We start from the raw sequence: 27,423 nt of genomic DNA on the forward strand, positions 1-27,423 counted from the left end.
AGAACAAACAATATCTTTACCTTAATAATGTTCAAAAGTCATCATATATAGATCAGTTGATGATATCCAGTCTTACAATTTTCTCCTTCTGACGAACACACGTCCATATCGTCCGCTCTCAAAACTCTCGCACCTCTCTCCCCACATCAATCACTGCTGGCGGCTCACCTTCAACTGCGTAACGGTACGCGCTGTTCACATCCAACTGCCCAACACTACAATAGCGAATATTCTAACAATGCCAACCAGCCACAGACTGCACACAGCACAGTCAGTGATTTTCATGCAGAGCGCCACGTGCCGTTACCAACATAAAAACATAAACAGCCTACTTGCACTCTGAACTGGCCTTGACTGGAAATGGCTATGTTCGGCCGCTTAGACACCATTTCCAGCTATTCATGGACTTCATGTTCCCAAACAACGATGAAAATTTGATTGATGATACTGCGCCTCGTTCTGATTCAAAAATGGCTCAAATGGCTCTGAGCACTATGGAACTTAACATCTATGGTCATCAGTCCCCGAGAACTTAGAACTACTTAAACCTAACTAACCTAAGGACATCACACAACACCCAGTCATCACGAGGCAGAGAAAATCCCTGACCCCGCCGGGAATCGAACCCAGGAACCCGGGCGCGGGAAGCCCTTGTCCTGGGCCACAATTGTTCGCGATTGGTTTGAAGAAGATTCTGGCCAATTCGAGCGAATGGTTTGGCCACTCCAATTGTCCGAAATGAATCCCGTCGAACAATTATCGGACATAATCGAGAGGTCAGCTCGTGCACAAAATACTGCACCGAGAACGCTTTCCCAATTATGGACGGCTATAGAGGCAGCATGGCTCAATATTTCTGCAGTGGGCTCCACTTACTTGTTGAGTCCATGCCACGTCGGGCTGCTGCACTACGCCGGCAAAAGGACATTAGGAGGTATTCCTTGACTTTTGTCACCTCACTGCCTGTAGAACAGTTAAAGGAAACAGGGTGTTAAGAAATCGCTGCTATTGCGCTTGGAGTGGCTCTCAACGTCATAACTTAATCCACCACATGACTACAAAACATAAAACAACACTAACATTTTATTTTTCATTCTACTGGGATCTGGCGTGGGTAGCATTCACCTGCTTGCATGTTACAAAAGCGGCGCATCTGAAGACTAAACAAGAATCTAAAGAACACCCAGCAATAAAAGAGATATATTCAGTACTGTATGCCGTTTTACCTAGGAAGGCTAAATAAAATCCTTTTTTGCCGGAATTCTAGGCTGTGACGTCAGCAGCTTTCAACCAAGTGTATTTTCACGTCTCATGAGGAGACGGCGTAAAATTGAGAAGACCTAACGTGTAAAAATATTCGCTAACAACCGAAGTTAACTTAAAGTCCATTGTAGGAGGGGTGGGAGTGTGCAACGACAGTGACACATCAGCATCTCTCTGTAATACCTGGAGGAATTTCTATCACAATTGGCAAAACCTATTACTTGCAATCTAGAAAAAATTTACTCGGGCTGTAAGATAACCCTGTCACCCCTATAGCTGAGGTTTTGGGGGCAAAACTTGTCACATAAAACCATAAATCAGGAATGTCTGGGGCAATTTTACCCATATTTCGTATGCATACGACATTATTTGCGCAACAATGCTGTGGGAGTAAGGTATTCACACTACTGCCAGAGGTGGTTGGGGCTATGAGAAGGAGTGAAATGTAGAAACGGCCTGCTGGTATTTCTTTCGTCTACTTAGCTGCCTTCCATACTTTAGAAGTATGAAGCGCTTATGGCTTTCATTTGTATCATTCAGTGCATCAATCTTATCGTGTTTCGGGGAAGAGGTCATGCCACACGGCTCAATACCACAAATACATTTAACGTGCGCCACCAACATTTCTTTTTCCTGAAACGACAGTCAGTTACATGCAGAACTGCAAATATTTTCAGAATTCATATGCAACTGCAGAACGAAATTCACTAGAAAAACTGATGAAATGCGTGTACAGATGTGTACTAAGTCTTTAGAAATAGTCGTGTTTATAAACAATTCAAAATTACGAATTTAGTTGTGTTCGGAGTCAGTCCTACCACAATATCAACATTGTGTCCGCCCGCGGTAGCTGAGTGACTCAGATTCGAATCCCGGCCTCGGCACAAATTTAGAAAAACACCACTGACACCAATTCTGTGTGATACCTTCTCGTCAACGGCAAGTGTACTACAAGACAGAAACTGCATCGCATCGCACCGGTGGTCTCACCCCTGTGCCTCAAGTGCAATGTCGATGATACAGATTCACATCGTCTTGAGTGTGGGCCAGCAGCAGCTGTCTGGACACTCGTACGGAAGATTGTGGCTTTCTACCTCCGAGTACCACCACATCACGTTTCTCCTACCATGATGATATATCCCGACACGACCTACTTTCCACCGGCTAAGTGGCACGCCATCACAGGGATCAGTGGCATGGCTGTCAACTGCCTCTTCCGGGACGACATCGTGGATCCGGCGGACTTCTGGACACGCCTCCAAGTACGTCACCACACCCTTCGCCGACATCGACACTATCGGGCCACTTTCGCGAACTATTTACAGAGTATTTTCACCAACCCGGCTCAAAGCTGGAATCTCAACGAACCGTGCAGCCAATACTGTACGATGCCACGTTTCCCTTTAATGGTCAATGATAGAATGCATTTTGTTCTGATGGCGCGCCAAAGTTGAGTATTCCTACTTTATTTCACTTCTCTTTTCTCCTCTTTTAAGTTTTTTTTCCCTTACATATGTTTATCCTTTGCACGCATAGCTCTCTATCTGCAGCTTATTTGTTTTCTTTCTCCTATGTCCCCCCCTCCCCCCCCCCCCCAAAAATAGGGTTGCTGCTGATGGCGAGACTGTATACTCATTTATGTTAAAAATAAAAAAATAAAAAAAAGAAGCCCTGAGCGGAAATATAGGTACATTTTATGTTATACGTTTTCAAAGGATATTGTGTTATTTTATGAAGAACGTCGTCTTTTATTTTCATACACAAGAGGTTTTTATTTGTTTTCTCCTTACCTGCAACTTAAAAAATAATAATTATATAAAAAGTAATAAAACAAGTTGGTAGAGCACTTGCCTGCAAAAACCAAACAAAAAGTGGTCAACGCGACAAAATGTCAATCCTAAGAGCCCGGGTTTGATTCCCGGCTGCGTTGTTGATTTTCTCATTGCACAGAAACGTGTAATCAGAATAATTGCTGGAGCCCACCCACGGTCATCCTGCAGACATCTATTTAAGGATCTAGGGATCCTCACAGTAACCTCACAGTATATATATTCCCTTATGAAATTTGTTGATAATAATCCAACCCAATTCAAAAGTAATAGCAGTGTGCATACCTATAACACCAGGAGAAAGGATGATCTTCACTATGCAGGGTTAAATCTGACTTTGGCACAGAAAGGGGTAAATTATGCTGCCACAAAAGTCTTTGGGCACCTACCAAACAGCATCAAAAGCCTGACAGATAGCCAACTAACATTTAAAAATAAATTAAAAGAATTTCTAGATGACAACTCCTTCTACTCATTGGCTGAATTTTTAGATATAAACTAAGAAAAAAAAACTTAATCATTAGTGTCATGCAATATTTTGTGTAATGTAATTTCTTGTACAGACATCTTTTATTAACCTGACACGTTCCACATCATTACGAAGTGTCGTATTCATGATCTATGGAACAAGTATTAATCTAATCTAATCAGGGACTGAGCGCAAGTCGCCGAAGTGGCGTCAAATCGAAAGTCTTGCACCCGGCGAACTGCCTACCCGACGGGAGGCCCTAGCCACACATCGAGATCGACATTGTGTTGCGAAGCTTTAATTTTTCTAAATCGGTAAGTATAGAAAAAAAATCTCCCAAACATCATTTGACATACTGAGAGCGAAATAAAAGCGGGAACAGAATAAATGTGTATGTAACGCAGGCCAGATTACCTGTCGTGTCGGTAGACGGGTACACAGATTGAGAGAGAGTGTCTGTTAAGTGCGTGCTTTGACGACGTTCTCGGCTGCGGGAATTGACAGTGAAGTGGCCGCTGTGTGCAGGAGGGTCCTCTGCTGGAAGACAATGAGGCACAGTGGTTACTGCGGGGAGCTCTTCACGGCTGGAGAAACGCGAGCAGCGGGGCGCTGATTAACCCGGCCTAACTGCGGCTTTAATGGCGCGACGGGAACGCCCACCTACTTCTGGAGAGTCGTAGCTGCTTCCCCTGCCCGCCTCTGCCTTTTGGGGCTTAGGTCTTTCATTAACTCCGCTGTGTCCCTTTCCAGTCGGTACCGCTATCCACTCTTAACGACACCGCGAGTTTTGCAGTTTCGCAATCTAGGCTGCAAAGAACAACCCTTTTGTTTTTTGTGGGCTGTTAGGTCTCAGTTAATACCTTACTTCCTCACAGCTGGAAAGTAGCCCATAAAGTGATGAAAGATCTTACTATCACGGAGAAGGATACGGCCAACATAAATCCAATATCACAAGGAGATTGGGAGACACATTGCAAGGGCTTACGGTACAGTGAAAAATGGGTAGTAGTAGACAATATCACAGACGAACCTTACTCGCGTAACCTTTTGGCATATAAAGAACTTGAAGAAACTTTATCAAGATTAAAGAATAGAAAGGTGGCCAGGAATGATGGAATGAATCTTTGAGTTTATAAAATATGGTGGTACAGATAAGAACGCTCCATCTACTTAATACGGGCATTTACCTAGTGTATCGATGCCTGCAGTATTCATCACTATTTTAAAAAAAGATAAACGGAATAATTGTGATAAGTATAGATGCATAAGCTTGATAAACACAGCCTCTATGATGTACGCTAAAATGACTGGCAAGGTACTTCAAGCGATAAGCGAAACAAGTCGCTTAGAACAACATAATGATTACAGGAAGAGAAAGGGATGCACAGGCGCGAATTTAATCCTAAAACGCATGCAACCTTTTTTAGATTACACGAAAGCCTTCAGTCCTGCAAACAGGCAGATACCACGGAGCATACTAGGGAAACAAAGTTACCGCAAACAAGTCATAAAGGTTGCGAGAGATATATACACAAACACTAAAATAATGACAACAAGAGCAAGAAGTTAAAATATGGCACCTGTGAGTCAAGATGTCTGACAATGGTGCATTTTATCACCGCAGTTATTTAATTTATACGTTAATGACGTCTTAAGAAAATGGAAACAAGAAATACATAGTGAGTTGCAAATATCATAGTATGAAACCATGAACAGCAGACGTTCAGTTTATTGTACTTGACGATGAAACTAAATTACAATATGCCATACATCAGTTGCACCTGTTGCGCAACGTATACAATGTGAAAATCTCAGTTAGTAACACAAAGGTAGTGACATTTAAAGGAATTAACCAATGATTGTGTAGGTGTTAGAAAATTAACGTTGCATGGAGATAGGGAAGGGAATGGACCATAAGAGACTCGCAGCAAGGTTATTGACAGCGAGATTCAAATCCAGTGAATGTTCCTCTCTTACATTTCAAACAAAGGGACTTACGGTAGTCAGTATCGTTTTAGACACGACAGAGAAGTGAACCGGCAATGGGAAGGATAGGCGAAAGCCGAGCCTGAAGTGAGAGAATGGTTGATCACACAATGAATGTCTCCCCACTAGTTTTTTAAACGGAGGGACCATTCTCGGGACTGCATGTTGGTAGATACTGAATATAAAATTAATGTTGTGTTTGATGACGAACAGTTCGATTTTTGGAAAGATAAAGGTACCGAGAGGCAACTCTGACGTTGCGGTTGATAATAGCAGCAAGGCTAGAGAAAAATCAAGACACGTTTCTAGGATTTGTCGACCTGGAAATAGCCTTCGGCAATGAAAAATGGTACAAGATGTTCGAAATTCAGAGAAAAATAGTGGTAAGTTGTAGGAAGAGACGGGTAATATGACAATATGTACAAGACCCGAGAGGGAACAGTAAGAGTGGACGATCAAGAACGAAGTGCTTAGATTAAAAAGGGTGTAAGACAGCGATATAGTCTGTCGGCCCTACTGTTCAATCTGCACGGCAAAGAAGCAATTATGTGAATAACGGAAAAATTCAGGAGTGGACTTAAAATTCGAGGTGAAAGGACATAAATGATACGAATCACTGACGACATTGATATCATGAGAGAAAATAAAGAAGAATTACATGATCTGCTGAATGGAATGAAAAAACTAACGAGTACAGAAAATGGACTTACAGTGAATCGAAGAAAGACGAAAGTAATAAGAAGCAGCAGGAGTGAGAAAAGCAAGAAACTTAACATCAGGATTGACAGTCATGAAGTAGATTAAGTAAAGGAATTCTACTACCTAGGCAGCAAAATATCGAATGACATCTTATGAAAATGGAAACAAGAAATGCATAGTGAGTTGCAAATATCACAGTATGAAACCAAGAACAGCAGACGATCAGTTTATTGTATTTGAAGATGAAAGTAAATTACAATATGCCATACATCAGTTGCACCTGTTGCGCAAAGTATACAATGTGAAAATCTCAGTTAATAACACAAGGGTAATAACATTTAAAGGAGTTAACCAATCGTATCGAAAATTGTTATCAATAATAGTCACTGAATGAGTTAACACTTTTGAAACTTATGAATACTTTGGAAGCCACATAATTAACTATAGAGATAGAGGTAACAAGTTTCTTAAAATTCAATATATGTATGGTACTATTAACCCTAGTAATACCAACGCATTACCGACTACGCTTACTACTAAGGGAGGGAGGGGGGGGGTGACTTTACGCCCACTACAAAAAAAAGAAATACAAAAGAAACAAATACCGTCAATTGTGTTTACGTTTAACGTTTACTAACAACATCAATTCGGAATAGGTACTAATTACAAGCATGGTACAGAACATGGAAATATCTTTTAGTACAATCTTAGCAACACGCATTTTCCGGAATATGTGTATAGAGGGTAGGGGTACTTCACGGCCACAACAAAAAAATTAAAAAGGCGCAGATGTCGTTAATTGTTGTTGACCATTATTCACAATATACTTTTTGGATATAAATAGATGCATAAGAAGGGTCCTGAACTTGAAAATATGAATATGACAAATGTTGATAAACGTCGCATTCACTACTATAAAGTAATACTTCAATTTTTAGGTTGCGTGTTAAATAACATTTACAACAATTAAGGAATCTGGTATAAGGCCCCTACAAAACACAAAATATGTTATTGAAAATTTTAAAACGTAAGTCAATTGAATAGATAACAATATTTTCAAAAGATGGGCATAAAGTACCGCTTCCAACCTACCCCGCTCCCTCCCTCCGTTGCGCGGATTAATAGAAAATTACAGCACGGAGATAGAGAAAAGAAGTTTAATAAAACGATGGCGTGATGTCTATGCTGTCCGGGGAGAGAAACCTCGGTTCTGACAAAGAGTAATATAATCAAATGAAAGTGTGCCCATACGAAGACCGCTTGGCCTCGAACAAAATTTTCCTAACTGCCATCGCCATTTTGGGATTGGTAACAGAAGTGCTTTATGAAAGCAACGTAACTATCCAGATACCACTGTCTGATAGTCCAACCCTCTCACAACACGTTGATATTTTCAGAGATTCGAGGTTAGTCGATAAGCGGAGATATCCATGTTAACTATGTACTTGCTTACTACAGATGTAATCGACTGCTGATTTTAGTCATTCAGTTTGTAATTTTGACAGCTAAGATCGGAATTTAAGTGCCATCACCTCTTTGTTTATAGAAGCTAGATGTAATGGTTGTCGTGGCCTTGCCAATGTGACCACGAATCGTCCCGGGAAAGTTTATGATGTAGACTACTTCAAAATCGCTTGATACGGGCAAGTCATCAGGTCCAGATTGTATACCGATTAGGTTCCTTTCAGATTACGCTGATACTATAGCTCCCTACCCAGCACTCATATACAACCGCTAGCTCACCGATAGGTCTGTACCTACAGATTGGAAAATTGCGCAGGTCGCACCAGTGTTCAAGAAGGGTAGTACGAGTAATCCATTTAACTACAGACCTATATCATTGACGTCGGTTTGCAGTAGGGTTTTGGAGCATGTACTGTATTCAAACATTATGAATCACCTCGAAGGGAACGATCTATTGACACGTAATTAGCATGGCTTCAGAAAACATCGCTCTTGCGCAACGCAGCTAGCTCTTTATTCGCACGAAGTAATGGCCGCTATCGACAGGGGATCTCAAGTTGATTCCGTATTTCTAGATTTCCGGAAAGCTTTTGACACCGTTTCTCACAAGCGACTTCTAATCAAGCTGCGGAGCTATGGGGTATCGTCTCAGTTGTGCGACTGGATTCGTGATTTCCTGTCAGGAAGGTCGCAGTTCGTAGTAATAGACGGCAAATCATCGAGTAAAACTGAAGTGATATCAGGTGTTCCCCAGGGAAGCGTCCTGGGACCTCTGCTGTTCCTGATCTATATAAATGACCTGGGTGATAATCTGAGCAGTTCTCTTAGATTGTTCGCAGATGATGCTGTAATTTACCGTCTAGTAAGGTCATCCGAAGACCAGTATCAGTTGCAAAGCGATTTAGAAAAGATTGCTGTATGGTGTGTCAGGTGGCAGTTGACGATAAATAACGAAAAGTGTGAGATGATCCACATGAGTTCCAAAAGAAATCCGTTGGAATGCTGTAATTTACCGTCTAGTAAGGTCATCCGAAGACCAGTATCAGTTGCAAAGCGATTTAGAAAAGATTGCTGTATGGTGTGTCAGGTGGCAGTTGACGATAAATAACGAAAAGTGTGAGATGATCCACATGAGTTCCAAAAGAAATCCGTTGGAATTCGATTACTCGATAAATAGTACAATTCTCAAGGCTGTCAATTCAACTAAGTACCTGGGTGTTAAAATTACGAACAACTTCAGTTGGAAGGACCACATAGATAATATTGTCGGGAAGGCGAGCCAAAGGTTGCGTTTCATTGGCAGGACACTTAGAAGATGCAACAAGTCCACTAAAGAGACAGCTTACACTACACTCGTTCGTCCTCTGTTAGAATATTGCTGCGCGGTGTAGGATCCTTACCAGGTGGGATTGACGGAGGACATCGAAAGGGTGCAAAAAAGGGCAGCTCGTTTTGTATTATCACGTTATATGGGAGAGAGTGTGGCAGATATGATACACGAGTTGGGATGGAAGTCATTACAGCATAGACGTTTTTCGTCGCGGCGAGACCTTTTTACGAAATTTCAGTCATCAACTTTCTCTTCCGAATGCGAAAATATTTTGTTGAGCCCAGCCTACATAGGTAGGAATGATCATCAAAATAAAATAAGATAAATCAGAGCTCGAACAGAAAGGTTTAGGTGTTCGTTTTTCCCACTCGCTGTTCGGGAGTGGAATAGTAGAGAGATAGTAAGATTGTGGTTCGATGAACCCTCTGCCAAGCACTTAAATGTGAATTGCAGAGTAGTCATGTAGATGTAGATGTAGAACTATGCAACAATGTAATTGTGATGGTACTACTGGATCGCTTGCAAGGCGATCTACGACCTAGAAGATGTTCACCATGTCTCACTACATAAAAGAACGTTTACTATAAAAATAATCAATAGAATGTTCACGCAGTGGCTGACACTGCATGGAATTCCAGTGTACCGTCAGGGTCACTGAGCGGGCACGTGAATGGTAGGCAAGTTGCCACCTCAGTCAAGGTGTGGCCTGACATTCCATAAACAAATAATATAATACGTTGAATTACATACTTCAATATATTAATCACCATAGCCAGCACAATAACAATTCGGTTACCTGTACGTTTAATGTCGCCAGTAGTATCAGAAGCATGCCAACATTGGGTAGTCACCTCTGTACTACCTGGATGAAGAGTACTGCTCCCGGAGCATGTGTACATATTATGCCTTCTCTATAGATGCCTGCGTCAGCAGCGATTAGGTTAGGCAAAAGGTTGAATTGTACCCCCTGGTTCGTGTCATATAACTTGACTGAATTCATCACTTGCGCGTCATGTTTGATGGGCCGTTACCGAGTATGCCACGTTAAATTCACCATGGAAAGACTGTACTAAAACCTCTGGTGAGACGAGAGATCAGACTACATGTTTCATTTCGTTTATGCCCTTGGCTGCTATTTTAGTTTCCTTTGTACTGGTTCATGAGTGGCTGTCGTTAAGTGATCCTGCAGGTGTTAGAAAATTAACGTTGCATGGAAACAGAGAAGGGAATGAGCCATAAGAGATTCACAGTAAGGTTGTTGCCTGCGAGATTCAAACTCAGTGAATGTTCCCTTCTTACATTTCAAACAGAGGGACTTTCGGTAGTCAGTGTCGTTTTAGACACGACAGAGAAGTGAACCGGCAATGGGAAGGATAGGCGAAAGCTAAGCCTGAAGCGAGAGAGCGGTTGATCACCCAATGAATCTCTGCCCACTAGTTTTTTAAACGGAGGGACCATTCTCGGGGCTGCATAGTGGTAGATACTGAATATAAAATTAATGATGTGTTTGATGACGAACCGTTTGACTTTACGAAAGATAAAGGCACCGAGAGGCAACACTGACGCGGTTGATAATGGAAGCAAGGCTAAAAAAAAATCAAGACACGTTCATAGTATTTGTCGACCTGGAAATAGCCTTCGGCAATGTAAAATGGTGCAAGATGTTCGAAATTCAGATAAAAATAGGGGTAAGCTATAGGGAGAGACGGGTAATATACAATATGTACAACAGCCGAGAGGGAACAGTAAGAGCGGACGATCAAGAACGAAGTGCTTAGATTAAAAAGGGTGTAAGACAGCGATATAGTCTTTCGGCCCTACTGTTCAATCTGTAAAGCGAAGAAGCAATTATGTGAATAAAGGAATTATTCAGCATTGGAATTAAAAGTCAAGGTGAAAGGACATCAATGACACGATTCACTAACGACATTGATCTCCTGAGAGAAAATAAAGAATTAGATGATCTGCTGAATGGAATGAAAAAAAGTAATGAGTACAGAAAATGCGTTGACAATGAATCTAAGAAAGACGAAAGTAATAAGAAGAGGCAGGAGTGAGAACAGCGAGAAACTTAACATCAGGACTGACAGTCATGAAGTAGATTAAGTAAAGGATTTCTACTACCTAGGCAGCAAAATATCAAATGACGGACGGAGTAAGGAGGACATCAAATGCAGACTAGCAGTGGCAAAAAAAAAAGCATTCCTGGCGAAGAGCAGTCTACTAGTATCAAACATAGGTCTTAATTTGAAGAAGAAATTTCTGAGAATGCACATCTGGAGGACAGCATGGTTTGTGGGAAAACCAGAAGAGAATCGAAGCATCTGAGATTGTAATAGATTCAGCAAATAATTGAGGACGTAAGTTTGTAAGTGCTAGAGATTGGCACAGGAGAGGAATTCGTGGCAGGCCGCATCAAACTGATGACTCGAAAAAAAAAATACATTGACATATCAGAAGACCTGCTCGGACAAGAATTTAAAAGTTATAACAAGAACGAGAGATTCTGGTTGGTCATTTTTAAACTCAACGTATCTCTCGCACCATCCCTAAGGTCTTTCCGCCAGCGGAGGTGTTTCCAATCATTTCAGAACTGAGTCAGTCAGCGGACGTGGTCTTCTGCGGATTTCTGTCTGATCTCTGGAGAAACGTATCAGACTGTGTTGGTTTTGTAACGTTTTCTACTGTCTTTACTTTAGGGACGCGTGTTACATTGTTATCACCTTTCACAATGATTTTTGAATTAAATAAGTCTTCCGTAGACTCTCATTTCCGCGTTAGGTAGTGCTATTTCCTGCTTAGTCATCTATGTTAGTAGTGAGCGATAATGAATAGAAAGGCATATTTATTCATTTGTAGCTGTGAATAATGCCAGAGAGTAATACATTACTGGCCATTAAAATTGCTACACCAAGAAGAAATGCAGATGATAAACGGGTATTCATTGGACAAATATATTATATTAGAACTGACATGTGATTACATTTTCACGCAATTTCGGTGCACAGATCCTGAGCAATCAGTACACAGAACAACCGCCTATGCCTTTGATACGCCTGGACATTAAGTCAAACATAAATTGGATGGCGTTTACAGGTATAGCTGCCCATGCAGCTTCAACACGATACCACAGTTCATCAAGAGTAGTGAATGGCATATTCTGACGAGCCAGTTGCTCAGCCACCATTGACCAGACGTTTTCAGTTGAGAATGTGCTGGCTGGAGCACCAGTCGAACACTTTCTGTATCGAGAAAGGCCCGTACAGGACCTGCATTATCCTGCTGAAATTTAGGGTTTCGCAAGGATCGAATGAAGGGTAGAGACACGGGTCGTAACACATCTGAAATGTAACTAACGTCCATTGTTCAAAGTGCCGTCAGTGCGAACAAGAGGTGACCGAAACGTGTAACCAATAGCACCCCATACCATCACGGCGGGTGATACGCCATACGCCAGTATGGCGATGACGAGTACACGCTTCCAATGTGCGTTAACCGCGATGTCGCCAAACATGGATGCGACCATCATGATGTTAACAGAACCTAGATTCATCTGAAAAAATGACTTTTTGCTATTCGTGCACCCAGGTTCGTCGTTGAGTAAACCGTCGCAGACGCTCCTGTCTGTGATGCAGCGTCAAGGGTAATCGGAGCCATGGTCTCCGAGCTGATAGTCCGTGCTGCTGCAAACGTCATCGAACAGTTCGTGCACATAGTTGTTGTCTTGCAAACGTCCCCATCTGATGACTCACCGCGTGGCTGCACGATCCGTTACAGACATGCGGATAAGATGCCTGTCATCTCGACTGCTAGTGATACGAGGCCGTTGGGATCGAACACGGCGTTCCGTATTGCCCTCCTGAACCCACCGATTCCGTATTCTGCCAACAGCCATTGGATCTCGACCAACACGAGCAGCAATGTCGCGATACTATAAAACGCAATCGCGATAGGCTACAATCCGACTTTATCAAAGTCGGAAACGTGGTGGTACGCATTTCTCCTCCTTACACAAGGCATCACAGCAACGTTTTACCAAGCAACGCAGGTCACCTGCTGTTTGTGTTTGAGAAATCGGTTTGAAACTTTCCTCGTGTCAGCACGCTGTCGGTGTCGCCACCGGCGCCATCCTTGTGTGAATGCACTGAAAAGCTAATCATTTGCATATCACAGAATCTTCTTCCTGTCGGTTAAATTTCGCGTCTGTAGCACGTCATCGTTGTGGTGTAGCAATTTTAATGACCAGCAGTGTAGTTGATTATGTCTCAAGACAGCCTCTCGCCCGCCTAAATGTCAGAGCTCCAGTAATGTTGTCGTTGTTGTGTTGTGCCGCAGATCACGGAGGCGCTGTCGTTCCTGCACTACTCGGGACACGTGCTGCACCGCAACGTCTGCCCCTCCAGCATCCTCGTCACCAAGAAGGGCACCTGGAAGCTGGGCGGCCTCGAGTTCACCGGTGAGTACCGCCCACTTGTCTTCCGCTCCGAGGCCGCGTCTCGACGGCGGGTGACGGGTCGTCTCAACTTCAGCACAGAGGCCGATGGTGCCTCTGCCTTCCACTTACAGTCATTTGTTTGCCGACTTGCCTGCGAAGGTTTCGGGATTAATGAACAATGGGATACAACCCGTCGGTTTTGAGCAATGACGTCGGAAGTTACCGGAGAGGATGTACTGCACAGATTTAACAGCAAAGACGAATGTTGAGATACAAAGGAATGCAGGAGACAGAAAACAGATGGTATACATCTATCACGTACATTTATACACTCCTGGAAATTGAAATAAGAACACCGTGAATTCATTGTCCCAGGAAGGGGAAACTTTATTGACACATTCCTGGGGTCAGATACATCACATGATCACACTGACAGAACCACAGGCACATAGACATAGACACAGGCAACAGAGCATGCACAATGTCGGCACTAGTACAGTGTATATCCACCTTTCGCAGCAATGCAGGCTGCTATTCTCCCATGGAGACGATCGTAGAGATGCTGGATGTAGTCCTGTGGAACGGCTTGCCATGCCATTTCCACCTGGCGCCTCAGTTGGACCACCGTTCGTGCTGGACGTGCAGACCGCGTGAGACGACGCTTCATCCAGTCCCAAACATGCTCAATAGAGGACAGATCCGGAGATCTTGCTGGCCAGGGTAGTTGACTTACACCTTCTAGAGCACGTTGGGTGGCACAGGATACATGCGGACGTGCATTGTCCTGTTGGAACAGCCAGTTCCCTTGCCGGTCTAGGAATGGTAGAGCGATGGGTTCGATGACGGTTTGGATGTACCGTGCACTATTCAGTGTCCCCTCGGCGATCACCAGAGGTGTACGGCCAGTGTAGGAGATCGCTCCCCACACCATGATGCCGGGTGTTGGCCCTGTGTGCCTCGGTCGTATGCAGTCCTGATTGTGGCGCTCACCTGCACAGCGCCAAACACGCATACGACCATCATTGGCACCAAGGCAGAAGCGACTCTCATCGCTGAAGACGACACGTCTCCATTCGTCCCTCCATTCACGCCTGTCGCGACACCACTGGAGGCGGGCTGCACGATGTTGGGGCGTGAGCGGAAGACGGCCTAACGGTGTGCGGGACCGTAGCCCAGCTTCATGGAGACGGTTGCGAATGGTCCTCGCCGATACCCCAGGAGCAACAGTGTCCCTAATTTTCTGGGAAGTGGCGGTGCGGTCCCCTACGGCACTGCGTAGGATCCTACGGTCTTGGCGTGCATCGGTGCGTCGCTGCGGTCCGGTCCCAGGTCGACGGGCACGTGCACCTTCCGCCGACCACTGGCGACAACATCGATGTACTGTGGAGACCTCACGCCCCACGTGTTGAGCAATTCGGCGGTACGTCCACCCGGCCTCCGGCATGCCCACTATACGCCCTCGCTCAAAGTCCGTCAACTGCACATACGGTTCACGTCCACGCTGTCGCGGCATGCTACGAGTGTTAAAGACTGCGATGGAGCTCCGTATGCCACGGCAAACTGGCTGACACTGACGGCGGCGGTGCACAAATGCTGCGCAGCTAACGCCATTCGACGGCCAACACCGCGGTTCCTGGTGTGTCCGCTGTGCCGTGCGTGTGATCATTGCTTGTACAGCCCTCTCGCAGTGTCCAGAGCAAGTATGGTGGGTCTGACACACCGGTGTCAATGTGTTCTTTTTTCCATTTCCAGGAGTGTATTTCCAATATACTGCTAACTATATCGCTACTTTGAGTCCTAGTATCGTATTTTTCAACTGACCTATATAGCTCAACTGAAGAATGGGATACTGGTGCTTAGAAACGTTAGCATAGAATACGTCAGTTGACATACATGAATTGTATCCCGAACTTCAGTTGATCTGTGTAGGTTAACTGCAGCGCGGGATACAAATTTAACGTATGCCCACTTCTTCACCTTTGCGAGCACTAGTATCCTATTCTTCAGTTCACCTACATACGAGGGTAATCCCAAAAGTAAGGCCTCTTATTTTTTTGTAAGTGCATAGACCTGTTTATTTCTACAATGGTTCCCAGCTTGAACATTTTCCTATTTTTTGACATAATCCCCATTTCTGTCGAGGCATTTTTGTAGACGCTGTGGCAGTTTTTGTATGTCCTTGTCATACCAGCTCGCCGCCATGTTGTCTAGAAACTTATGAAGCTCTTCTTTCACCTCGTCGTCGGAGCTGAATAGCTTTCCGGCCAAATGTTCTTTTAACCTAGGGAATAGGTGATAGTCACTGGGCGCCAAGTCAAGACTATAGGGTGGGTGGGTGATTATGTTCCACTGAAACTGTAGCAGGAAAGCAACGGTTTGGCGAGCGATGTGTGGGCGAGCGTTGTCACGCAGAATGTGTACGCCCTTGTTCACCATTCCTCTCCTCCGGTTCTGAATTACCCGTTTTCAGAGTCTCACAGTACCTTTCTGAGTTAATTGTGGTCCCAGTGGACATAAAGTCGACCAACAATACCCCTTTCCGATCTCAAAACCGGTTGTCATGACCCTGCCGGCAGACTGTGTTTGTTTGAATTTCCGCGGCTTTGGCGACAGATGATGCCACCACTGGCGTGATTGTTGTTTGGTCTCAGGTGTAAAGTAGTGGTATGCCCAGGTTTCGTAACCCGCGACAAGTGAGTCCAGAAAGATGTCCTGTTCGGCTGCAGGGCGGTGAAGAAATGCGCGGGAAGCATCAACTCCTTGCCGCATATGGTCCTCAGTCAGCATGCGTGGCACCCATCTTGCGTACATCAACCGGTAGTTCAATGTTTCCGTTAAAATTCTGTGAGCGATGCTTCGGGAAACCTCATGAACCAACATGCAGAGTTCATCCAGGGTGATCCGCCGATCTTCACGCATGCTTTTCTCAAACTTCAACACTGTCTCCTCCCGCTCCTTTGTTCGTCGTGAATTTCGGTCCGACTAGCTACAACTCTCTGCACCACTTACGAACATTTTTCACAACCATGCACGACTCACCATACACTCCCGTCAGCTGGCGATGGATTTCAATCAGCGCAGTGCCCTTTGCGTTCAAATACCGTATAACTGCGCGCAATTCGCCCTTGGCGGTAACATCCAACGGGAGCTCCATTCTCAACGGCTGCCAAGCCAGGACTGAGCGCCTCAATGCGGCGTGCGCATGTTTACACCCAGCGGGTGAAGCACTCTTCATAACAGCGTGACCAACTGCCACACAAGCAGAGTTCTGTACATACAAAAAAATTGGAGACCTTACTTTTGGGATTACCCTCCTAGTTCAACTGAAGTACGAGATACAAATTTTACAAGTGTTGCTTTTTTCGCCTTCGCTACTACTAGCATCCTGTTCTTCGACTGCACCAGTATCGGCTGAAAAATGTCGTAGTAATACTGGTCCTAGAGAAGGCGTAGTACAGTTGACGAACTCTGCTTCAAGTCTTCCACAGTCATAGGTATAGATAAATCCACACCTACAAACGAAAATCAAAAACTAAGAATTGCCTAGGACGAAAAACAATTCTTCTATAATATCTCAAATTCACTAAGAATGAACTCAAGTACCGAACGAATTGCAACGAACAGATGATTCGATTAATACAAGTGACAAAAGCCGTGCACAGTGTCTCGCCTTGTCTTTCAAATACACATTCATTTATTTGAGCTTGGGATGATGACGCGTCGCCGCAGAAGATAACCGATTTATTATCTATGGCTCGCAAATATAGACATCAGTATCTGTGAGTAAAATATGACGTCATTGGCCAAAAGCAACAGGTTGTAACGCATTCTGCAGTTGTCGCAAGGTTTACGCGCCGTATCACTCCGAGGAGACGAACGGTGCTACACACTGGGTTTTACCCACTGACAGCCCGCCCATTTGTGTGGAACTAAAGAACCAATTAAAAAAAATGCACCACCCGCATCACCATCATACCATTATTGGCATCAGTGATTCTGTTTTAACTGCACTATAAAACAATTTAAAATGTTCCAAAAACCATAAAAATCCTTCACCAGAGAGTGTTTTAAGAAAGGTTGTTTACTTTCATCTGGTTTCCATATATTTCAATATTTCTGTCAAATATGTAGAACCATTTCTGAAAATTGATTACATCCGCTGCTAGCCCGCCTGTTCGTGCGCAATCGAAATACGAATGATACTGGGAAAATATGTTGTTGTTGTTGTTGTTGTGGTCTTCAGTCCTGAAACTGGTTTGATGCAGCTCTCCATGCTACTCTATCCTATGCAAGTTCCTTCATCTCCCAGTACCTCTTGCAGCCTACATCCTTCCGAATCTGCTTAGTGTATTCATCTCTTCGTCTCCGTCTACGCTTTTCACCCTCCACGCTGCCCTCCAGTACTAAATTGGTTATTCCTTGATGCCTCAGAATATGTCCTACCAACCGATCCCTTCTTCTAGTCAACATGTGCCACAAACTCCTGCCCAATTCTATTCAATACATCCTTGTTAGTTATGTGATCTACCCACTTCATCTTCAGCATTCTTCTGTAGCACCACATTTCGAAAGCTTCTATTCTCTTCTTGTCTAAACTATTTATCGTTCATGTTTCGCTTCCATACATGGCCACACTCCATACAAATACTGTCAGAAACGACTTCCTGACACTTAAACATATACTCGATGTTAACAAATTTTTCTTCTTCAGAAACCCTTTCCTTGCTATTGCCAGTCTACATTTTATATCCTCTCTACTTTGACCATAATCAGTTATTTTGCTCCCCAAATAGCAAAACTCCTTTACTACTTTAAGTGTCTCATTTCCTAATCTAATTCCCTCAGTATCACCCGACTTAATTCGACTACATTCCATTATCCTCGTTTTGCTTTTGTTGATGTTCATCTTATACCCTCCTTTCAAGACACTGTCCATTTCGTTCAACTGCTCTGACAGAATTACAATGCCATCGGCGAACCTCAAAGTTTTTATTTCTTCTCCATGGATTTTAATCCCTACTTCAAATCTTTCTTTTGTTTCCTTTCCTCTTGCTCAATATACAGATTTAATAGCATCGGGGAGAGGCTACAACCCTGTCTCACTCAATTTCCAACCACTGCTTCCCTTTCATGTCCCTCGACTCTTATAACTGCCATCTGGTTTCTGTACAAATTGTAAATAGCCTTTCACTCCCTGTATTTTACCCCTGCCACCTTCAGAATTTGAAAGAGAGTATTCCAGTCAACATTGCCAAAATCTTTCTCTAAGTCTACAAATGCTAGAAACATAGGTTTGTCTTTCCTTAATTTAGTTTCTAAGACAAGTCGTAGGGTCAGTATTGCCTCACGTGTTCCAATATTTCTACGCAATCCAAACTGATCTTCCCCGAGATCGGCTTCTACCAGTTTTTCCATTCGTCTGTAAAGAATTCGCGTTAGTATTTTGCAGCTGTGCCTTATTAAACTGATTGTGCGGTAATTTTCACGTCAACACCTACTTTCTTTGGGATTGGAATTATTATATTCTTCTTGAAGTATGAGGGAATTTCGCCTGTCTCATACGTCTTGCTCACCTGTAAAGCTACAATAATTACGAAGTGTGGCCTGAAAATTAATTTCCAGAAGACGGGATATCTATATTGTGAAGATCACTAGAATAACTTGGGGACCGGTGGATATCAAATTAAAGGGTGTAAAGAGTTTAAGTATCTCGGTAGTATTCTATCACGTGATGTAAGATAGGACAGAGATATCTAACAGCGGACCTGGCAGAGAAGGGCGTCTATTCAAAAATTAAACTCTGTAATTTAGTCCTCAAAGATGTGTTGAAAGTGTAAAATGCGACTATACAAAACCAGCGTCGAATAAATAATAAGTTATGAAAGTCAGTGTTGGCAACACACGAAAATAAATATCGAGTAATTTCGTGGGAAATAATATCTAGATATGGCCATTCAATAACTTTATTTTTCTGTGGTTCATTTTTGTCTGTGGTTAAAGCTATTTAATCTATGGGACTGACATGTGTTTAATTGGTTTTATTTCTGAATAATGTGTCCACTAAGTTTTTAGGATAACCATTACTTATAGCCACCTTTCGGGAAAGATCTATTTCTTTCTCAATTATTTATTTTTTTAGCGGTTAATATCAACACTACAGTATTATACTCCAGCTGCAGAAACAATAACAACGTTTATTGTGACACATACCACGGAAATCAGAACCGTTTTTGCAATAAGGAATTTCCAAAATTAACTGTGAAGAGAGCCCAAAAAGGAAGAAAACTTAGTACATGATGTAAGAACACACGACAGTAAGGGACAATAGCCAATCCACATTTGCTGCACACTTGAAAGACACCAATTACAAAATAAACACCTAATACAGATGGATCACTTCGAATATTACATAAGTTACAGAAACAAAAAAATCATGGATGTAATGGACAAAATTGTAATTTATATCCAGCTAAAAGATCAGTCGGACAGAGTTGTAAATAGGCAAAAAGACCTGCGAAATGGGAAATTCCTAAACAATTTTTGCAGTTTTACGACGAAGCATTACAGAACCATAGAATGTAAAATGATTGCTATACTCATTAACAAATATGATTGTGATGCAAAAGATCACGCTACCGTAAAGCAGTTTTTACTCGAGTCCCGTAATTTTCACTACTGTTTCACTAGAGTACTACGATTGATTTTATATATGACATCTTTGTATCAACTAGTCAAAAATGACGTCCTCCCACAGCTAAAGAACAAATATTTACAAGTTATTTTAAAGAAATTGCATACAGTCATATTTACACCAATAATTAAATATAATTGAGAACGAAAGCATATGCAGGTTAATTAACAAATTTCTGTAAAATTAATTATTATCTTCCTAGTGTTAAGTACATTAAAACACGCATCGTTTATATAAGAGCTTTGCAACAACTGCTCCTAAAGTAGCGTAAAATCTCTGTAATGTATTTTTGAGTCTATCATGGAGTCAGAGGAGCAACGACGTACATGGCATAATTCACTACTAAAAATCATCCATGAAGTAAGCCATAATTCTCCTGGCATAACTACAGATATTACTTGTTCGCAAATCAAAAACAAAAGTGTCTGAAATTAATGCAATGTATAATGCTACCGTTTTAGACACTTGAAAATGGCATAAGGCCGAAATTGTAAAATCACACATGAAATAAAGAGAATGGCAGCCGAAAGCATCACGAAATCATTCAAAAAATTCATCGAAGCCGCAGACCCTATCGCACTGAAAATTACAATATCCTTTTAAGAAACGAGCGGGCCGGGTGTTCGTCCCTTGGTCGGCCTGGAACGCAGGAGGTCAGCCACAGAGTGTCTGGAGACGAGAAGTAGTTCTCCAGTGCATTTTCCCCTGAGTACGGCGGCGAATGCGTCCTCCTCTGGAGGCAGATACCGTTATGCCACTGCAAGTCCCTGGACTGTAATACACTCCTGGAAATGGAAAAAAGAACACATTGACACCGGTGTGTCAGACCCACCATACTTGCTCCGGACACTGCGAGGGGGCTGTACAAGCAATGATCACACGCACGGCACAGCGGACACACCAGGAACCGCGGTGTTGGCCGTCGAATGGCGCTAGCTGCTCAGCATTTGTGCACCGCCGCCGTCAGTGTCAGCCAGTTTGCCATGGCATACGGATCTCCATCGCAGTCTTTAACACTGGTAGCATGCCGCGACAGCGTGGACGTGAACCGTATGTGCAGTTGACGGACTTTGAGCGAGGGCGTATAGTGGGCATGCGGGAGGCCGGGTGGGCGTACCGCCGAATTGCTCAACACGTGGGGCGTGAGGTCTCCACAGTACATCGATGTTGTCGCCAGTGGTCGGCGGAAAGTGCACGTGCCCGTCGACCTGGGACCGGATGCACGGATGCACGCCAAGACCGTAGGATCCTACTCAGTGCCGTAGGGGACCGCACCGCCACTTCCCAGCAAATTAGGGACACTGTTGCTCCTGCGCTATCGGCGAGGACCATTCGCAACCGTCTCCATGAAGCTGGGCTACGGTCCCGCACACCGTTAGGCCGTCTTCCGCTCACTCCCCAACATCGTGCAGCCCTCCTCCAGTGTTGTCGCGACAGGCGTGAATGGAGGGACGAATGGAGACGTGTCGTCTTCAGCGATGAGAGTCGCTTCTGCCTTGGTGCCAATGATGGTCGTATGCGTGTTCGGCGCCTTGCGAGTGAGCGCCACAATCAGGACTGCATACGACCGACGCACACAGGGCCAACACCCGGCATCATGGTGTGGGGAGCGATCTCCTACACTGGCCGTACACCTCTGGTGATCGTCGAAGGGACACTGAATAGTGCACGGTACATCCAAACCGTCATCGAACCCATCGTTCTACCTGGCCAGCAAGATCTCCGGGTCTGTCCCCCATTGAGCATGTTTGGGACTGGATGAAGCGTCGTCTCACGCGGTCTGCACGTCCAGCACGAACGCTGGTCCAACTGAGGCGCCAGGTGGAAATGGCATGGCAAGCCGTTCAACAGGACTACATCCAGCATCTCTACGATCGTCTCCATGGGAGAATAGCAGCCTGCATTGCTGCGAAAGGTGGATATCACTGTACTAGTGCCGACATTGTGCATGCTCTGTTGGCTGTGTCTATGTGCCTGTGGTTCTGTCAGTGTGATCATGTGATGTATCTGACCCCAGGAATGTGTCAATAAAGTTTCCCCTTCCTGGGACAATGAATTCACGGTGTTCTTATTTCAATTTCCAGGAGTGTATTTCGTTACGAAATCACTTCCCTGTTCACAGATTCAAGAATGGTCCACCATGGCATTGCTCCACCGCTCAGAGAAAATTAGTTGTCTTTCTCTCCAGATCTTGTCATCCAGTCTGTGCTATACAGGCAGTTTTACCGGACGCTGTCCTTAGATGTGATGCGTTCTACAAATGAGTGGAACACGGACGGCAGCCGAAGCCAGTCTCCTTCGTGTAAGAGGTGTTCTGTAAGCCAAGAATGGGAAATTTATACGGGGTTCCCCTGCAGTCATATAACTAAAGCGAAGTTCTCGCTGGCCACAGTTTCTGTAAAAGTGGGGAGTTAGGTATAGAGGGGGAGAATTTTAGGGAATTCTCGTGAGAAAGCCTCTCACTGTCCACACGTTATGGCGGGAACTCTTTTTTATGCCACCCTCACGGCTGTCCTCAGTCAGTATTGACTGGTGCGGTCGGGCAAACCCTGTCTGAGTTCTGAGTAAGTGTTACATTTTGCATTTGCGCTACTCACTTTCTGAGCAGCTCACAATACAAGGGATTGCTTCACAACTTGAGTTGCCTGATTAATTGTATTATTGCGCAAGTCTTGGACTCTGTTACTTTCCATTTGTGAGCTGCATAGCTCCCAATCCGTCTTCCAGATAAACGAGTCTTCCTGTACGTACATAAACAAACTGAATAACAATCGATTTTTGTGTTCAGTGTTTCAGACGGCTGTGTGAAACTCTGGGAATGTGAAATGTTACGCTGACCCAGAAAACTAATTAAGAGTTGAACACGCCTTTAACATCTAATCTATAATTTACTGTGCACAACTTTAATAGAGACCACCAATTATTTATGAGGGAACAACTGGGTGACGGATGAAAATATTGCTCAATTTGAGTATTTTTTTCTCCCTACTGGAATGTAGTAGTCAGATGGGGTTTGCAACAATGAATAAACCATACATTGAAGCTTTTATTAGTATTTTCGTACTGAAAAATATTAATATGTTCACTGCGTAATTGGGATATTCCCGGGTCAACACTGAAAAGAAGTAGATCGATGACTGTCGCTGTAACTCCATTTGTGGTCATCTGAAACGTGAAATTACCATATTACACTGCTCCTTATAGATGTAATTTTAGTTCACCGTAGGGATTTTTTTTAAATGGGTGAAACTATAGATATTTGAAATAAAGAACATTTTTCGAACGCTCATTTTTGGTGGAAAGAAAATACGAAATATCGACATAAAAAAATTTTGCTAGAGTGAATTGAAGAGAACTGTTTGTTGCAAGGGAGACAATAAATCCTTTAGAATCGGAGGAAAATTGTTGCGTGGGCAACGACAGCCATGCCGAAAAAGAATGTTTTGAGAAAAACGCGTTAAAAGTTTGCCAAGTATTTATCATATAAAAAAGAGGGACAGAGCTTAAAACTTATGCGATATCGTCGATGTCTGGTAAATAATACCTATCGCCCCAGCTAGTGGATGACCGCTTTCTGCTACTTTGATCTGATAAGCTCTCGTTTTGCTCTTCAAAGCCCATTTCGTCGCTGAGTGCATCGCCGTTGGCTTCTCTGTCTTCACAGAAACGTCGCATTTCATCGCCTTTCCGGTCCATTTTTTGGCGATTTGAATGTGAAAAATACGAGACAAATCTGATTTTCACTTTACGCCCAACAATAAAAACATTCGTCTCTGAATGACGCCGGCTGATGCTAACTCAGCCATGAAACAGCTGACTGAGCGTCTACCAGAGTGCCAACACGAGAAAACTGAAAGTCTACTACGTATTCGAGACACTGATAAACACTTGCACCATTAGAAGCAGCCCTTGACATTTAATAGTTTTTTCATAATGCACGGCCACAGTCATAATATGTTTCTTTAAAGTCAGTACCCCATTAGACTGCTGTTTATTATTGTATGAAACAAAACAGTAGGCTCTGCCATAAATATTGATTCTTAGACAATGTGTCTAATAGTGGATTTTATATATGACAGTATGCCATCTTAGGCATTGTATAACACTTAAAACAGTTGATAGTGGCACTTCGAAGCCGAAATCATGTTTGTATAAGTGTATATGTAACACTGTAAATAAACAAGAGTCTAATGACGGTACTGACTTTAAAGGAGCCCTAAATATCTCACGGACGCAACGAAGGGGGCGTGACCATAGAACCGGTTCTCTGATGCCAATGCGTGCTGTGCACGTTCGGCTTCATACGCTCACAGAATCGTTACTTTTTGGAGTTAGCTCATAATATTTTGGCAAATAATTCTTCAATGTATATACATTCGAAAAGGTCGATTTTTTTTCTACCGATACTCTGTCCTTCCCCCTTAAGGCTCTAGCTGTAGATCCTTAAGTGGACGTTCGCACAGATAAATTATTTAATATGAATGGAAGGTGTTTAAAAGAATCTTTTGACTGACATGGGAATTTGTTGAATTAAAAATATAATTATTGCAGGCAGGTCATGAATGAATATGAGAAGTTTCACGTACTCTTTATGCAAACAGTAACTAGTGGACTTGGTTGATTTGCAGCGGTACTTGAACCAATAAGAAATGTGGCTTACTGACGCTAGAGGTGGCCTGAAGGTTATCTTAGAATCTTGTTAACTCTCACGAAAAACAGTGTCTGACACTCATACATTCACTACAGCAATGTTGAACCTGAGACAGCTGATGACACTGTTTCCCACAGGTGCAGACCGAGAAATGCTGTGTGTTGCCAGTGCTGCTAATAATGCTACCTGTAATTATTCACCTTCAGTCGAGGAGAAGGCTGCTGTCTTGCGAATGGCTCTGTGACAGGGTGGCACTACCGTTGTAACAACTCTGGACTCTGCTTCTCTACCAGGAGGCATGCCGCTGTCCCTCTGCAATGTACACGGCTAATATGCGCAAGATACGCACATCTCCGTTTCGTTCCAGCCACTCCCCAATGTATTCAAGCTCAGTCTTATGCCCTTATATAACTCCCCAGTAAAAAGGACGTGACCACCAATAGTGAAAATGAATACATGGCTGCCCAATAGTTAAGTTCCATCGAGCACACAAAATCCTGCGAAGACTGTGTATTGCGATAAAACGCCAACAGTATTAGAACATTACAACATCCCCTTATACTAACAAAAAAAAAGGTCGCTTCAGCTCCGTCTCCGCGACAACACTGACACATAAACACATTTACCAATGTCGCAGTTCCGTGCCCAGCAGCTAGCTCACTCAAGAGATCCTCTGAAATTAATCAGGTAGTCATGAGGCTAGGCCATTATTTCCTGCAAGCCATGTTTGTTTCAAGAAAACGTCAGATTGTTGCCTTCAAAGGGCTCTCTGCAAAACGTGAGGAAGCGTCGCTGTTCTGCCGTTAGGGTCTACATCTACATCCATACTCCGCTAGCCACCTGACGGTGTGTGTCGGAGAGTACTTTCCCTCTATCGGTTCTCCCTTCTATTGCAGTCTCGTACCGTTCGTAGAAAGAAAGATTGTCGGTATGCGTCTGTATGGACTCCAATCTCTCTGATTTTATCCTCATGGTCTCTTCGCGAGATATACGTAGGAGGGAGGAATATACTGCTTGACTCCTCGGTGAAGGTATGTTCTCGAAAATTCAACAAAAGCCCTTACCGAGCTACTGAGCGTCTCTCCTGCAGAGCCTTCCACTGGAGTTTATGTATCACCTCCGTAACGCTTTCGCGATTACTAAATAATCGTGTAACGAAGCGCACTGCTCTCCGTTGGATCTTCTCTATCTCTTCTATCAACCCTATCTGGTACGGATCCCACACTAGTGAGCAATATTCAAGCAGTGGGAGAACAAGTGTACTGTAACCCACTTCCTTTGTTTTCGGATTGTATTTCCTTAGGAGTCTTCCAGTGAAGCTCAGTCTGGCATCTGCTTTACCGACGATCCCGACGATCAACTTTACATGATCATTCCGTTTTAAATCACTCCTAAAGCCTACTCCAAGATAATTTACAGAATCAACTGCTTCCAGTTGCTGACCTCCTATATTGTAGTTAAATGATGAATGATTTTGCTTTCCATGTATTTGCAGCACATTACACTTGTCTACATTGAGATTCAATTGCCATTCTCTGCATCGTGCGTCAATTCGTTGCACATCCTCCTGCATTTCAGTACAATTTTCCATTGTTACAACCTCCCGATATACCACAGCATCATCTGCAAAAAGCCTCAGTGAACTTCCGATGTCATCCACCAGGTCATTTATGTATATTGTGAATAGCAACGGTCCTATGACACTCCCCTGCGGGACACCTGAAATCACTCTTACTTCGGAAGACTTCTCTCCATTGAGAATGGCATGCTGCGTTCTGTTATCGAGGAACTCTTCAATCCAATCACACAATTGGTCTGATAGTCCACATACTCTTACTTTGTTCATTAAACGACTGTGGGGAACTGTATCAAACGCTTTGCGGAAGTCAAGAAACACGGCATCTACCTGGGAACCCGTGTCTATGGCCCTCTGAGTCTCGTGGACGAATAGCGCGAGCTGGGTTACAAAGTGGCCCCCCGCCCTCAGTTTGAACGCTGGGCAGGGCTCGGTTGTGAGACGCACAACAACCTGCTGCGGCCCATAGCTGGACCGCGTGTGCTGACTTCAGTGGAGACAACAGCTGAGTCTCCAGTATGGGCTGACGGCAAGCGGCCGCTTCTTTCCCTGCGTACTCTGCTCTGCCTGTCCCACATCCAGTGCGCCGCGTCTTCCTACGCACACAGAAATCATCACAGAAATCATCAACAGGTGTAAGAGACTCTAACACCATGAACATAAACAAATGTAGCTAGAAACACGGTCACCCTGATCCAATATGCCTTGGTAAACATTCCTATTGGAATCTGTACCATTATTATCCTCCAATTACTGAATCACCCTCATATTAAATGATAACAGCGTCCAAAATTGCTTGCTGCATTTCATTTGCACTCATTCCATTGGAGCAATTTCTCAGTCAACGTTACGAGACTGCCGCGCGGGATTAGCCGAGTGGTCTCAGGCGCTGTAGTCATGGACTGTGCGACTAGTCCCGGCGGAGGTTCGAGTCCTCCCTCGGGCCTGGGTGTGTGTGTTTGTCCTTAGGATAATTTATGTTAAGTAGTGTGTAAGCTTAAGGACTGATGACCTTAACAGTTAAGTTCCA

At 43.7% G+C, this 27,423-nt stretch overlaps 1 protein-coding gene across 1 annotated transcript in view; it reads left to right on the plus strand.

Moving 5' to 3' along the window:
• LOC126267610 (SCY1-like protein 2) overlaps window positions 1-27,423 on the plus strand; it is a 1,033,915-nt gene that overhangs the window by 403,596 nt on the left and 602,896 nt on the right. The window contains exon 5 of the mRNA XM_049972911.1: window positions 13,376-13,496. Coding sequence (XP_049828868.1) covers window positions 13,376-13,496 — 121 coding nt within the window. The remainder of the gene's footprint in view (window positions 1-13,375; window positions 13,497-27,423) is intronic.

Source organism: Schistocerca gregaria, chromosome 4 (genome assembly GCF_023897955.1).
Source record: "Schistocerca gregaria isolate iqSchGreg1 chromosome 4, iqSchGreg1.2, whole genome shotgun sequence".
Classification (NCBI taxonomy): Eukaryota; Metazoa; Arthropoda; class Insecta; order Orthoptera; family Acrididae; genus Schistocerca; species Schistocerca gregaria.